General features: G+C 52.3%; 1 protein-coding gene across 1 annotated transcript; it reads left to right on the top strand.

Moving 5' to 3' along the window:
- The first annotated feature begins 2,731 nt into the window (after positions 1–2,731).
- PCIF1 (PDX1 C-terminal inhibiting factor 1) lies at positions 2,732–12,774 on the top strand. The gene is made up of 15 exons (XM_009279526.2): positions 2,732–2,855; positions 3,059–3,183; positions 3,639–3,776; positions 4,195–4,325; positions 4,568–4,722; positions 4,957–5,104; positions 5,313–5,396; positions 6,164–6,263; positions 6,479–6,641; positions 7,857–8,029; positions 9,043–9,129; positions 9,629–9,813; positions 10,326–10,419; positions 10,643–10,818; positions 11,667–12,774. The coding sequence occupies exons 1-15, from the start codon at positions 2,732–2,734 to the stop codon at positions 11,917–11,919; spliced, it is 2,136 nt and encodes a 711-aa protein (XP_009277801.1). The 3' UTR covers positions 11,920–12,774.
- The last annotated feature ends 2,979 nt before the right edge of the window (positions 12,775–15,753 follow it).

Raw genomic sequence — 15,753 nt, 5'->3', positions numbered from 1 at the left:
CTGCCCGCCGGTCCCGGCCCGCCGCACCGAGGAGCTCCGTCCCGTCACCGCCTCCGGGAGGGCAGCCCCGGGAGCTGCCTCCGCACTGCCTGGCAGCATGCTTTCCCTCGGCAGACACGGTCCCTTGGTCCCCAGCGCGCTCACCACACTTGTGCGTGCTGCCTTGGGAGCTCTGTGCTCTGCTCAGCCCCTGTCCCGCCTAGCCAGGCGCAAGGGCTGGCTCTCAGGAAAGGGAGAAGTACTGATGGAAGGAGGCGGTGGCCTGACTTCCAGCCTCCTGAAGCAGCTGTGGTTCTGGGATGAGGGAGAACCTTGCTGAGTCCCAGGGGGCTGTCACTGCTCTCCTTTGTCTGCATTTGCTGTTGTCTTGTGTAAAATCCTACCTCGGTGAAATGGAAACAAATAATGATGCTGTTTGCTGTACTTCTTTACTCTGTGTCTTCTTCTACCTTGCTGTGGTCTCTCTGGTTGTGCTGCTGCTCCTAGGTTGTAAGCTCTCTGGGCAGGGACAGCGTTCTACGGTGTCTGTGAAGTACTGTATGCATTGCCATGGTGTATAAAAACAATACCGTAATCACCATAAAATGCTTACTCTGGATCCCTTTCACTGTCTAAGTCCCAATACTAGTTACATAAAAGTAGAGTTGCTTCTGTCAGGATTCCTGTTAGTTTGCTTTTTTCCTTTTCCCAGATCTTAAGGGTACTTGGATTTAATACTCATCAACACTGATCAAGTGATAAAGCTTCTTGTCTGCTTCCACCATTCTAGTTTATCCATAAATGGGAGAAGGCAAAAGCAGCGAACCCTATTTGAGAGCTGTTTTGAGCGATCAGTGGTGCAAAACACCAGCAAGTTACCGCAGGTGGTGTGTGCTAGCCAGTCTAGGAAGATCTTGATATCCAGCGCTATCTGGATCACTTTGGGAGGTCTGGTCCTGTCAGTACGTACCAGTCCATTATAACGTGTTGGCTGTGTAATGTGCAGGACACATCAGCAACTGCATGTGCAAATATGTTTTTAGTTTAAGGAGGAGGGGCTAAACACATCCTTCAAAAGTTACTGCACCTGCAGCACTGCCTGATGAGGCTCATGCCTTGCAGCCCTAGGACCCCTCGGGTTCCGGTGTGCTTCCTTGCACTGACAGCCCTGACGTGAGCCTGAGCTCCTGCCGTGTCTCTTCGAGACGGCTGGGCTAACCTTGCTGCCTTTCTGGCAGCTAGCTGAAGTGAAGTAACTGTAGAGGGCACGGTGGGGTTGGAGTTCAGGAGGAAGTGTGGGTAAACAAATATTGCGCAACACTCACCTGCTGGGGTGATTAAATGTCCATGATTGCATTGGTACGCTCTGTAGCAGACACTTTCGCCTGTGGGCTTGGTTATTGTTATCTGCCTAGTTCTGAGCAGAGACCGAAACTCCAGGTTTCTGCAGTGTCCCACACCTTTCCTTGCTTACCCTTGCTGGAAAAACGGAAACATCTTCCGAGATGCTGGAAGGGTCAAGTGTTCCTCAGCCCTGGCCTGCATCATACTGATTCCACAACCGGTACTATAGACAACTTAGCTAGTGCCTGCTAATTCTTGACCGTTGTCAGCTCCTACCATTCTGGTCTTCTGAAATAGCCAGCACAGTTTTTATGGACAGGAAGGGGAGCAAGGGTGAATAAATCCAAAATAACTTAGCGTGCAAACCAAACCAGAGTTGTCAGAGATGATATACAAGGGAGCCTACTGCTGGGGCTACTGTGGTGTTCAGTTAAAAAACACACTTCTGTATACAAGGTTGTGCTACTGCGGCCCTAACTTCGGTGTTGTGTAGGGTGTCTCCAAAGGCCTGAATAGAGTTAAGTAACTGAGGTAGATGGTAATTATTTAAAATGCCTTGTTTCCCCCAGTTCATTGCCACTGTATTTAGGGCTGCCAGAGGGGAGCAATCTATAGTGCTGTCTCAGAAACTTCCCCAGGGGGAAGAATGGTGACTAAGAGGGGAAAAGCCTGGCTGTTTCTCTCCAGCTGGCAACATTAAATTATGATTAAGATGAGTTTTATTGTTTCAACAGACCTTTTTTTGCATAACTGTTGTTACGAAGATGAAAAGGTACCAAAGGCTAAAATAGCCTGGCTGAGGCCTCACAGCTAGTCTGGGCCTGGGACACACTGAGGAAAATAATTCAGGAGTTCCTGACTCCTAGCCTGTGGTTCTCTGAACCGCAGAAGTTGTTATTAGTGAAGTACTAGGGCTATTTCATATAGCAGAAGTTTTTTAATAAAAGCCTTTTGTTTAAATTATGTGCAGTTATGTGTGTGTAAATGTTGATTTAAAGTGTCTCTGACGATAACAGATCAGATATGGCTAGTAGTATTAGTGTGGCAGGTGGTACATGTTCACAGAGGAGTGTATTTTATTTTTTATGCTCTCAGTCCTGATGTATGGGACCAGGCACTGCACTCTTAGGAGGGATCTAGCTGAAAAGTGAGTATTTTGAATAATACTGGCCTTAAGAACTCCCTGGTTGACACCATTTAAAGCTCAGCATTCCTCATAGCTAGTTGTATCTAGGGTAACAGGTGTTTTTTAGGACTTGGGTGCCGTTTTGTGTGTACTGGTTCAAACCCTGTTTTATTGTCAGAATGAACTTGTAGTGCTACAGCTGAGTGGGCCAAGTGAATCTGGGATCTTTCCTGCTGTAACATGGATTTTCTGTGTATTTTTTCCTAGTGTGGTTGCTGAGAAATGGCCAATGAGAATCACGGAAGCCCTGCGGAGGAAGCGTCTCTCATGAGTCACTCACCTGGCACCTCCAACCAGAACCAGCCCAGCTCCCCCAAACCTATGCGACTGGTACAGGACCTGCCAGGTAGTGACTCTGCTTTTGGGAAGGCGCCAGCATAGGGTTCTGCAGGGCCCTGCTAGCAGGGGAGAGAAGGTGAAGCGAGGCTGCTAAGGGAGGCTAGGAATGATGCGTATTTCAGAGTGTGCTGTGGCGGTAATGGGGACCTGAAGGGCAGGGCTGTTACTCAGGACTGCTCCTCTTCTGACTCTATCTCACTGTCTTCTCAGATGAGCTGGTGCAGGCTGGCTGGGAGAAGTGCTGGAGCAAGCGGGAGAATCGTCCTTACTACTTCAATCGCTTCACTAACCAATCTCTGTGGGAAATGCCTGTTCTGGGACAGCACGATGTCATTGTAAGTATGCGCTCATCCCAAGGGGCCATGCCAATACTGGGATACTCTGCAGGGACAGATGCCGTGGTCTTGTGGACTTCAGATTGCACGTGTGGGAGGGTCTTCTCTACCTTCAGAACTCCTTGCTGAGTCCAGTGTTTGGCTTGGTTCTGATGAAATGTTCCTCCTTCAGGTGCACGCTCAGGTAGTGCTGTTCCAGGTGTAGTGCACTGCTCAAAGAACACTCAACCTGTTGCATTTTTCTCATCTAAGTCTTAAAAAAAAGCATACGGGCACAGGTCTAGAAGAGATTTTTTTTTAGCTTTCTGCAGGTGTGAGTATTAGTGTCCTTATTTCCATCCACGTGGGAGCCTGGGGCAGTGAAATGGGAAATTAAGAGGGCTTAGTGCCTTTGTTTGGGACTCTGCAGTGGCAGCTGATGAACTGACGTGCTGTTGTTGTTTGGACACTCATAGTCAGACCCTCTGGGATTGAATGCGGCTCCGATGCCACTGGAAGGTGGGATGATAGATACCTCTGTGGAGAGCAAGCAAAGGAAGAGGAGATTCTCTGAAGAGGTTCCACCGAGCGGCAACAGTGTGAAAAAGCCCAAGGTGGGTCTGGTGCTGTGAGACAAATACGCTTGAGGATGTTCAAACTGAAACCTAGGGGGTCTGGAGCTTGGACCTGGTTTTTTTGAACTGTGCAAGGTCAGGCCACCATAGTACAACTCAAGCTGTGACAGCTGACGCTCAGAAAGTACAAAAGTGAAAGCAGACTCGGGTCCTGCCTAGTTGCCATTTCTCTCTTACAGCCTGAGGTGGAGTATGGGAGTTGGGAGATAACAGATTATGACTGAGAAATATGGTAGCTTGCATGTCCATTTAACTTAGGCCAACAGCAGGCCAGATGTGCTCTAGCAATTCATGGGGGTATCCTGAGTGGTGTACTGGTGCAGGATTGTTAGGTGTTCTGGACTGCTTTCCCTTTACCTGTCTCTGTGGGCCAGTAATTCATCTTTTACATGCCCAGGCGGATGTCCCAGGGAACCCAGCTGCTCAGCCAGTCCCCAGCTCTCCCAGTATTCCAGGAACCTCTGTTTTGAAGGCATGGTGTGTTTCACCTGAAGATAAACAGCAGGCAGCTCTTTTACGACCAACTGAGTGAGTTGTCTCCATTTGTCTTCTGTTCTTTTCTCGGTGGTAGATTAGAGACACCTGGTTTTCCAGACACCTTTGAAGAAGAACCTGAGGGATGTAACACCCCCCTATATCTTTGCAAGGAGTCTTGATAGTTCAAGACTCTCACTTGGCTGGTGAAACAGCCCAAGGAAGCATCTTTAGAAGTAATATTTGATAATTAGCCAATGATTTGGCCATCCTGATGACATTTGCTTCTGCCATAGAGTATATTGGGACCTGGATATTCAGACAAATGCAGTGATTAAGCAGAGAGCACCGTCTGAAGTGCTTTCTCCACACCCCGAGGTGGAGCTGCTTCGATCCCAGCTCATTCTCAAGCTGCGGCAACATTATCGTGAGCTCTGCCAGCAGCGAGAAGGTAAGTTTCTGTTGGGCCCCCCTTATTTGTCTTATCAATCCTGCAGTACTGTGGGGTTCTTCCTTCTAGTTTATGTCTGTCTTGTCCTTGTGATCTCTTTTTGTGATGGTTATACTCTCTGTGACATTGTTGGTTGCAAACTCATTAGGCAGAATTCCAATGTGATGATCCTTATCAGAGCTTCTGGGCACCTCTTTATTGTATTGATTAGATCCTTTTTCTGTGCTTCTCCAGGGATTGACCCCCCAAGGGAGTCCTTTAATCGTTGGATGTTGGAGAGGAAGGTCGTTGATAAAGGGACAGATCCTCTTTTACCGAGTGACTGCGAGCCAGTAGTGTCTCCTTCCATGTTCAGAGAGATCATGAATGACATTCCCATCAGGTACTGTTCAAAGACAGAGCACCTTACTGGGATGTTTTTGCATTGGTCTGGTCCAGTGATTTAGCTGCTGCGGTTCTGTGCTTTTGTGTTTTACTTTCACTGATGAAGCGGTAGGGTGCTGGTGATGTAAAGCTTGGGAACTGGACCTGGCCTCCATGCCTTCGTGGCAGCTTTGGAACTGATGCATGTGAATTTAAACTTACCTCAGGTTATCCAGAATCAAGTTCCGGGAGGAAGCCAAGAGACTGCTCTTCAAGTATGCCGAGGCTGCGAAACGGCTGATTGAATCCAGGTGGGAGTTCTTCTTACAGTGCTGTCACATTCAGAAAAGAGAAAAAGGTTATAGGGGCTGCTGCATCCCACCTTATTCAGCGTTGGTCATCATCTTACTGAGGAAGAGCAAGGTTAGGAAGGTACAGAAGAAAAAAGACAGTGCTGGAGGCCTCTTTTGATAGTAATGTTACAGTAAAATGTAATGTTGGGAAGCTGATCGTATGCAGAGACAAGTGAGAATCTTTGAAATACTGGACATAGAATGCCTTCTGTCATTTATCCCTGAGAAAAAAACAAGAGTGCTTGGGCACTTGCTGCTATTAAAGAGCAGCAAGCTTAGGGCGGTATTTTATTATACCATGTATGACTTCTCTGACAAGATCTGCCACAGGACAGAATTGAGGAAGATAGCCGTGTGGGGAAAATAAAAAGCTTGTTGACGGTGTAGTTTTCTCAGAGTCACAAGCTCCTAGCAGTGGCTGCATTTGAAAATGAGAGGCAAGATCAAAATGGACCATTTCCATGATAGATCAATGCTTTATCTGCCTCTCCTGTTGCGGAGAGGACAGCAGACAGCTACGCTGTGTTTTGGAGAGAGCATGGCAGTCCCTAGTCATATAAATGTCTGGAAACACTTTCCAGAGGAGGCCTGGAGGGGAGTGACAGGGTAGGGCCTTGAGGAAGTGTTGGCAGCTGTGTTCCCCCGCTGATAGAAGACCATTGTGGTGGGATGGAATATATTGCCGTGCAGCCGTGGGTTAAATTTTGCTTCTCCATTTTGTGCAGGAGTGCTTCACCAGACAGCAGGAAGGTGGTGAAGTGGAACGTGGAGGACACCTTCAGCTGGCTGCGACGGGACCATTCTGCCTCTAAGGAGGACTACATGGTCAGTATCCCTCTGCTCGTGCAGCTGAGCGCAGGGAGCCTGGGAAAGAGGGGGGGTGCGTGTTTGGGGCCAGATAGAGGTCCTCCTGGAGAAGGCTGCGATTGCTTTCCTTTGCTTTGTGAAATGGGAGTGACAGTGGCATGCAGACTCTGCATACCTCTGGGGAGTCCGATGGTGGGTTGTGTAAGGGACTCTCTGGTTCTCTGGTTCTGCAGGACCGCCTGGAGCACTTACGCAAACAATGTGGGCCCCATGTGTCTGCTGCAGCAAAGGACTCCGTTGAAGGCATCTGCAGTAAGATTTACTACATATCCCTTGAATACGTCAAGCGGATCCGGGAGAAGCATCTTGCCATCCTCAAAGAGAACAATATATCTGGTACGCAGTCAGCTCTGAAGAGCTATAGGGCTACAGCACTGCAGCATAAAGGCAATGCACTCTGGCCTGTCCCCATTCAAATAGCGTTATCTGTTGGGAGGGCTGCTCTGAGTCCCTGGGATTGAATTTAATAGAGTCAGAAATAGCCAGTCCAGCATAGTTCTTAGCTGACAGAGTCACACAGTGCCTATGCAGTGGCAAGGTGTTTTCCATCAGGTACTGTTACCGGCTGTAATATCAAATACCATAAATGTATGATTTGTCAGGATTAAGTAGCTTGTTAGGAGCTGACCACACTGAACAGGGTATTAGTTCATTTCCCTGGACCGTGTTTTTTTGCTCTGCTTCTTCATGAATTCCTGGGGACAGCTGACACTCTCCTTCCTAATGCTGAGCACGCTCTCCTGCCTATATTCTCCTTTGCCACATTTCTTGGGTTCTGAGCACCTTCTGCACTCCTCTGCCTCCCAGTGCGTCACTGTGCACCCTTCTTCCTTTCCCAGCAGAGGATTGATGTTCCTTGATCTTTGTTCTTTCTTCCTAGTTTAGGTCTGTACTTGTGCCTCTAGTCACCTTTTCCTTCTTCCATGGTCCCTGTTTCATCACCACCGTTCTGTAGTCCTTTTCCTTTTTGGGTCCTAGCTCTCCTCAGGCTCCCTTCAGATCCTATTGTCTGCCTTTTGCTGCTTGTTTTTGCTGCTTGTCTTCCCACCCGATTGAATCCGTGATTCCTTTTGAGTGATCTTTCCCGTGAGCTCTCTTTTTTCCTGCTGAAGCCGAGGCTTAGCTGCTGTCTGTGATGGGTAACCACAAGGTGGCAGGAAGATTCCTTTGCCTCCTGCACTTGGCAGCCTGGGAATATTTATTGTGCTTTGGATGAATTTGGGGCAAACTGAAATAACAACGGTAGGGACAAGGAAAGTGTTTTACTCGTCTGGAATGTGCCTCACGATGCTGGAATGGTTGTGTACAGTCTACAGGTGTGCTGTGTCAGAGATGGAAAAGTACTGTGAAATGGGTCCTCTCTATGTTCTGGCAGCGGGTGATGGAATTAATTTGGGGAATTGGCTCTGAACCTAGGTAGCTGCCTACAAGATCTATGAAGGACCACCATGGTGTTTTTGGGGTGACCGGTCTGCTCTTTAGCCCTATTCCTGTTGCTGCATGTTTTGAGATGGAATTGTAATGGGCTGCCTTTCTCTTTATTCTCCGTAGCTGAGATAGAAGCTCCTGAAGTCCAGGACAGGCTCGTATACTGTTACCCAGTGAGACTGGCCATCCCCTCCCCACCACTCCCCAGTGTGGAAATGCATATGGAAAACAATGTGGCATGTGTGCGGTACAAGGGGGAGATGGTGAAAGTAAGCCGCAACTACTTCAGCAAGCTGGTAAGGGCTGACTGCCAGTCCTGCGTGACTTGTCACAAACTGCTCTTTGGTGAGAGGTTTCATTTCTCCTTGTCCTCCGAGAGGAGCGACTGTGCAGAGGGATGGAGCGCTGACCTGGCGGAGGCTGTCAGACACTGCCCTAATAGTAGCAGAAACGAGGACAGCTACTTTCACCTTAGTCAGGGTCAGGCTTCTGCTGGGAATACTTTCAAGGTGTTGCGTGTATGCTTTGGATGCATACTTGTTGTGGTTTAACCCAGCAGGCAGCTAAATGCCCCCCTGCAGTGGGATGGGGGAGAGAATCGGGGAAAAAAAAGTAAAATTCATGGGTTGAAATAAAGACAGTTTAATAGGACAGAAAAGGAAGGGAAAATAATAATAATGATAAAAGAATATACAAAATAAGTGATGCACAATGCAATTGCTCACCAACCGCTGACCGATGCCCAGCCAGTTCCCGAGCAGTGGTCCCTGCCCCCCAGCCAACTCCCCCCAGTTTATATACTGAGCATGACGTCACATGGTATGGAATATCCCTTTGGCCAGTTTGGGTCAGCTCTCCTGGCTGTGCCCCCTCCCAGCTTCTCGCTGGCAGGGCATGGGAAGCTGAAAAGTCTTTGACCAGTGTAAGCACTACCTAGCAACAACGAAAACATCGGGGTGTTATCAACATTATTCTCATCCTAAATCCAAAACGCAGCACTGTACCGGCTACTAGGAAGAAAATTAACTCTATCCCAGCCGAAACCAGGAGAGTACTGTGCTGCAAGAATGGTCGTACTTGCAGCAAGGCAGCCCTTGCTGAGAGACACTTGCTGATGTGGTACATTCATTCATGCCAGTAAAGAGCTTGCAGTTCACTCGCACGGTAAAAGCAGATGTGCTGACAAGCCTCCATGCAGAGCCCCACCTGCTCCTGTTGTTCGTCAGTGTTCCTCTCCATATCATGGTATGTTTGTGTACTGTCTTACCTTTGTTGATTCTGTGTTTAATGGCTGGGCTTTCTCTTCCAGTGGCTTCTCTATCGGTACAGTTGCATTGACGACTCTGGCTTTGAAAAGTTTCTGCCCAGGGTTTGGTGCCTTCTCCGTCGATATCAGGTACTGTCTCATCACAGTTGTTGTACATCAGAAAGCCTTAGTAATAGTGGGGAACTGAACTTGTTATCTTTGCTCTGGGGGAGGTCCACAGCTCTGGGAGCCTGATGCAAAATAGGGCTTAAACTGGGTCTGTTGTCTGCTCCCGGTGTTTTGAGATAGGACTGCGGTCTGGGGAGCAATTGTGATCTTGACAGGAGACCTCAGGGTGGGTAAAGATAAATTTTTATGAAAGAAACTTGACTCTGAGAGCCAGCTAAAGGTTCATGGGGGATATATGTGAAAATTGACAGTTGGTTTGTGGGGCCTGAGTTGGATGAAATATCTAAAGAGCATTCTTGGGTACATGCAGGGGACCTACACGAATTTGAGAAAGGACGAGGGGGCCCTGCATACCTAGAGAAGTGGGTGCATGGACGTGTGGCCCTGGGTCCGTGGTCAGTGAAGGGAGCAGCAGGAACAGCGAGTGCAGGCACGGCTCACCGGGGTTTGCTCTCCTCAGATGATGTTCGGTGTGGGTCTGTACGAAGGAACTGGTCTGCAGGGGGCACTTCCCGTGCACGTCTTCGAAGCCCTCCATAAGCTCTTTGGAGTGAGTTTTGAATGCTTTGCCTCGCCCCTGAATTGCTATTTTAAACAGTACTGTTCGGCCTTCTTGGATACAGACGGGTATTTTGGATCCAGGGGGTGAGTCTTACGTTCCGGTGCCCTTGCCGTGTTTCTGTGTGGGTGCGTGCACGTGTGATGACTCAAGACAGGCTGACGTGTCTGTGTGTTCAGGGCGGTAGCTGGTTGTGTGATGTCTGCTCAGAAGGATGTGTACTTCAGGCCTGCCTAAAGGCAATGAGTGGGCACAGACACGCTGTGAAACCGTCAGGAGTGTGCTGTTAGTCTAGTTAGAGGGCTCTGGTCCCTGGAGTAATGCAGTTCATAGGTTTGCCAGCGCTTGCCCTTGTTCTGAAGAATGAGAGACCTGGGCCCTCAGGCAGTCTGCTTGAATCAGCAGTCACCTTCAGTGACTACAGGTGGAGTGTGTCCCCAGTGACCAGTCCTGCTGTTGGAAGCAGCAGGCCCTGTACTGCTGGGGATTCAGGCTTTCTGAGAGCGCGACTGCCTTTTCTGAGGAAACAGATGCTTTTTAAGGTGTGAAAATTAGAATTCTAGCCTCTCTGATAGGGATCTTTGCCTTTTTCCTCCAGCCCGTGCCTGGATTTCTTCCCTATAAGTGGCTCTTTTGAGGCAAATCCTCCGTTCTGTGAGGAGCTGATGGATGCCATGGTCTCTCACTTTGAGGTATGTTCACTCACCTATGGAGTTGTTCTGAATGGAGCTGTGCAGTCAGTCCTCTTCTCCCCACTGCTCCCGCATCCTTACAGCAGGGCTGTAGTGCGGAAGGCAAAGGACGGTGACTGCTGCGGCACCGCTCCAGAAGCAGGAATGTTTCCTTTCAGTAGAACTCATTAGACATGTCATTGCTCAGCCAGGGCTGAGATTGTTCATTTTCTTGTTGAACTAGAAACTGCTGGAGAACTCCAGTGAGCCTCTCTCCTTTATCGTCTTCATCCCCGAGTGGCGGGACCCTCCTACACCAGCCCTGACCCGCATGGAGCAGAGCAAGTTCAAGCGGCACCAGCTTATCCTGCCAGCCTTTGATCATGAATACCGCAGCGGGTCTCAGCATGTCTGCAAAAAGTAGGCCTTTTTCTCGGGTCCTTCTGGGAATGCGTTTCTGAAGCCGTATGACAGAAATATCCTATCCCAGGTTGAAATCAATGGGAAGTAGGGAGCAGGCAAGGAAGAACGCAGTACATAATCACCCTGGATTTTTAAGATAGGCATACAGAGTGTTGTGAATTTCACGTTCGTTTAATGACTACTGAGGTATTTCACTAACAAAAAGCTTGTGAGTGGTGTATTCCCTGGGTACAAGTCCAGTCTGAACAGGTCATACATGTGGTGCTGTGGTGATCATCTGTGCTCCTCTGCCAGCCCTCTGATCTGGTGAGCGAGCTGAGCAGCATTTCCTGGGCTGCCAAATGCCGCAGCAATTCGGTGTCACCCGGGGGGAAGCAGAAGCAAGGGGCGGGTAGGATCTTAGTCCTCAACGGAGCAAGCTGGCCGTTGGTCTGCTGTTTAAGCAACAAGTTCAAGCAACAACTTGTTTAAGCAACAAGTGCTTAAAGACTAAGTTCTCTGTACCTGGTTATGATTGATGCCTTACCGCGATGAGACTCCTTCTGCAGGGACAGTGATGTCCCGGTTCATGTGCTGGTAGAGAGCTAGGTGGCTACGCAGCATCGGTGCTTCTCCTCTGAAAGTTAGTGAGCCTCTACCTTTACTCAGAAATGCCTGACGCTGCACTCTGCTTGCTCTTTTCCTCAGAATAATGAGAGAAAAGGACAGAGACGAATACTTGTCCTAAACGTGACACGCAGGAAGGGGAGGGGCGGGTGCTAGGAATTAGATCTGGGTGGCAGTTGTGTGACTTCTGGACAGGTGGGCCAGGGGAGATGCTAAGTGCCTGTTGTCTTCCCCTGCAGAGAGGAGATGTACTACAAGGCCGTGCACAACACAGCCGTCCTCTTCCTGCAGAACAGTGCGGGCTTTGCCAAGTGGGAGCCCACGCCGGAGCGGCTGCAGGAGCTCGTTGCAGCCTACAAGCATTCAGGCCGGACCCTGAGCTCCTCATCTTCCTCCTCGTCGTCGTCCTCCTCCTCCTCCTCCTCCACAGCAGACAAAGAGCGGGAGCTGGGCCGAGAGCAAAGCAGCAGCCGGGAGACTAATCCCAACTAAGGCGCAGAGGTGCGAGGCAGCAGGGGAGGTGCCGGCGGCCACAAGGAGGCTTGCCGGGGCAGTGGAGAGACTGCTGGCTACGTAGCACCGGCCCGGGGGACTCTTGTGCAGCAGCTCCACGGCACCTGCTTTCCTCTGCGAACTGCACGCCGCCCCCGCCCACGAGCACCGGGGAGCACCCGGCCACCGGTGGGGAGAGGAGGCTCGGCTGTGGCCCTCACCGGAGGGCAAGGGAACCCAGCGTGGTGCGGCAGGAGGAGCAGGCAGTCCCTTCGACGCCAGAGCGCCGAGGGAAGGGGCAGCCGGAGCTGGGACGCACACATGGGCGGAAGGATGGCGGGACAGATGGAGGGACGGACAGCAAATGCGAGTGCTCGGCGCCTAGCGCCGCGGCTGGAGGGGCCCCAGCAGCTGGCCACAGCCCGGCGCCGGCAGGAGAAGGGCGGGCAGAGCCCGGGGGCTCCTGCGGCCGGACTGGCACCAGCACAGCTCCGTGTCCATAGTGTAAATAGTTCTGTCCACGGCGCCCGTGCTCCTCGCAGGGCTGCTCCCATTGCATCCGTGTTTCTTTCCCACATGTGTGAGTCCCGTGTTCGCCGACACTGTGTACCGTATAGGGGAGGAGCGGAGAAGAGGAGTTTTCTTTGGTGTGTAAAGACGTCTTTGCAGCTGTTTTGTAGTCATCGTGGTTTTTATGCGGAGCCTCTGGGCTTTATTTAACCTCCTTGGGTTTTGTTTTGTAAGGATTAATTTAACACCGCTAACCATTTTATTACTTTTATCAAGAAGAGCAAAGTCTATTTTTGATTTCTGTTTCCTAGTTCTTAGGAACATTAAAAACCAGCATACAGCTCTGCCCCGTGTCCGTGCCTCTTCTCTGTCGGCCAGGGGCCTGTGGTCACCCCCTGCCCTCGCCTCTGTCTCACTGTGGCTGAAAGGCAGAAAAACGTTGGGTTTTTTTGCAGAACTATCTGGCATCTGTGACCCATTCTGTGCTGTGGTGCCCTCCTGGTGAATTTTTTTTCCTAATGACCAGCGTGAACCCCCTACAGCAACCTGACCACTACCCTCTTGGTTCATTGTCTGCCGCTACTGTGAAGAGTTTGGCTTTCCCTTCCCTGTAACGGCCCTCCAAGAAGTGCAGGCAGCTGTAATCGCCCTCAGGCTCTTCAGGGCAGAACCACCCCGCTTCTTCTTGCGTGGCCTCTGCTCCAGGGCTCTCAGCGCTTCGGTAGCCCTTTGCCCCCCGATCGGGGAGGCGCAGGCTGAGCCGTGTTGCAGGCACAGCCTCACTGGCACGGACTGGCGACCGGCGTGGTGTTGAGAGCGCTTGGCTGGGCTTTCCCGCAGGCAGTCCCTAACGCTGATCTGCGGGGGGGGATGCCCGCGGTGAGTGGGGAGATTTCCCGGGTAGAGCGGCCTGGGGGTCGATGCACCACGCTCTCAAAGCACAGGCCTTCCCTGGCTGGACTGGTCTTGCTTCAGCTTCCAGCCATCAATCTCGCCCTGTCCCCGGCTGTTGTGTTAAAGAATCGTTTACTACCCCCAGTCTCTTCTGGCCTAACGAGGTGAGGGCGGCTCTGGGGGTTAAAAGCCGTGGTAGTTCTCTGACCCAGCTTTGGGAATTTCCTGGCTTTACCTCTAGAGCCCCCGCTGCCTCTGGATGGGCTGCGGGCCCTGGAAGCCAGTCCTCCCCGGCTGGGTTTTGCTGTCCCAAAGGAAAATGGCTCCGGGGTGGGTTAGCATTGCCTGGAAGCCTGTAATCCTGCAGCCTTGTGGGGCTGCGTTTCTCGGCACAGATCAAACAGGTCACGAGGTTTATTAGTTAAAAGGCGGGAGATGAGGAAGCGCCATGAATCCTGGGTCTGTGCCACGCACATGGCGCTCTGTGGCCAGCAGTGGCCCACTGCTCTGCGGTGGGCACAGCCCAGCCCCACGTGCTGCCTGCTCAGCCTGCTCCCAGTATCTCCACAGCTCTCCAGGGATGCTTTCAAATACAGAGATGAGGAGATCATTGACCTCCTTTAATGACACTCAGGACAGCTGGGAACTCCGTCAGTGAAAGCAGCAGTTTGTAAAGTCTTTTTTTCCTTCATTATTTTGAGCCAAGGCAGCCTGCTCCTGAAGTGCAGGTGACCGGAGCCACACACTGGTGCTGGGAAGTTCAGCAAACCTACTCCTTGGTCAGTCTGTCCTCACCGAGTCCTTTGTCTTGCTCCCTCGGGTGACGGCCAATTACCTTGTTAGGAACTTAGTTGCAGGAGCGTGCCGGGAGCCAAGTCCCAGCGGCAGAGGCTGGTGGGCTCTGGCTCCGGAGAAGCGCAGGGACGAAGTGACAGCGGGTGGAGGGTCCAGTGAGTGTGGAGGGGCCAGGGGTGCGTGCCTGGGACAAGGAGCAGGTTCTGCTTGCAGGAAATGAGCTGCCCAATCCTCGAGGCAGCCAGACGGGCCGGCACGGGGCACCCCCACCAGCCCGATGCCAAGATGAGACGTGACACTTCCCACCAAGACACTCGGCGGTGGCCGTCCCGCAGCGCTCAGAACTGCTCGCTGCCCAGCCGAGCCTGTACCAAGGGTGAAGCCAAGGGCAGGTGACCAAGGCCGGGCCAGCAAGGGCTGTGCGAGAGGCTGTGGTGGTGCGGGCAGCCGGGAGATGCAGCTGGGAACGGTGGGGGGTACAAGCAGGACTGGGAGGGACGAGGTCAGCTGTCACACTGGGAGCTGGACGTTGCCTGGTCCCCTGGAGTAAATTCTTTCAGATTCTGCCAAACTTTGACGATTTGAACTAAAGGGCCCCTCACTAATGCGGCTTCGGGCAGCTCCAGCCCAAGCAGCTGCTCTGGCGTGGGCCAGAGCTGCAGCCCAGCACTGCGCTTGTCAGGATGTGGACAGTAATTACCTGGGCAGTTCATGGAGCTCAGCGACCAGGGTAGAGCCCTGCATGGAGGAAAAAAAAAAAAAGTAATTTTCTTGTTAACCAGCATAGACACCCTGTCCTATGCCCCGAGGGGGCTGAGAGCAGCAAGGCGTGACCCTGTCACTGACAAGGAGCTGGAAACCCCCAGCAGCGCCTGGGCTCAGGCGTGTCCCGGGTCGGCCGTCACTGCGTGGGGTCCCTGCCATCACCCCCACAAGCGCTGCCGCCTGTAGTGGGCGGTTGCTGCTGCTCTCCTCGCCGGCAGCGCAGCGGGAGGGAGGTTTGCCCTGTCTGCGCTGGGGAGGAATCAGCGCTGCCAACCTGCCTTCAGCCCTGGGCAGCGGGGGGGGGTCTCTGACAGCTGCTGCCCCTCGGGGCTGCTGGAAACACCCCTGCAAGGTCTGCAGCTGGGGGGGTTGCATTTGGCATGGGCTGGGGAGGCCCAGGCGTGGAGAGGGATGTGCCAAGGGTTCGGCTGTGCCCAGCCTGGCTCTGGCAAGTGCTGCGGCCCCCAAGTGCCCCTGGCCCTGGCTCCCTGGGGCGCAGGAGTGGGGCGAGGAGGCCGGGCACACGCTGGCAGTGCTGGGCGTTTCTCTGTGCCCCAGGATCCTCATCCTGCAGGTGACGTGCTGGGCCCTGGGACGGGTGTGCAGAGCCCTCCCCGCTGGACACTTCATGCCTGAAGCCGCTTCTTTCCCTGGGGCCGAGCAGGAGCCGCCCGTTCCCAGGCCAGGGAAGGGGAGAGGGTCTGCCCGTGCTGCGGGAGCCCTCAGGACCCTGCTCTGCGGCCGCCCTCTCCCCTGGGGCGGCATCTGCAGGGCCCCAGGGGCCACTGCCTGGGGGCCCCCAGGCAGGGAAGGAGCATCCTCAGGGCTGCCTGGGAGCGAAGGGGCAGCAGGGCTGCATAGAGCCGCACC

The sequence above is a fragment of the Aptenodytes forsteri genome, unplaced genomic scaffold (genome assembly GCF_000699145.1).
Source record: "Aptenodytes forsteri isolate BGI_AS27 unplaced genomic scaffold, ASM69914v1 Scaffold483, whole genome shotgun sequence".
Lineage (NCBI taxonomy): Eukaryota > Metazoa > Chordata > Aves > Sphenisciformes > Spheniscidae > Aptenodytes > Aptenodytes forsteri.
This window is presented reverse-complemented; position numbering and strand designations above follow the sequence as displayed.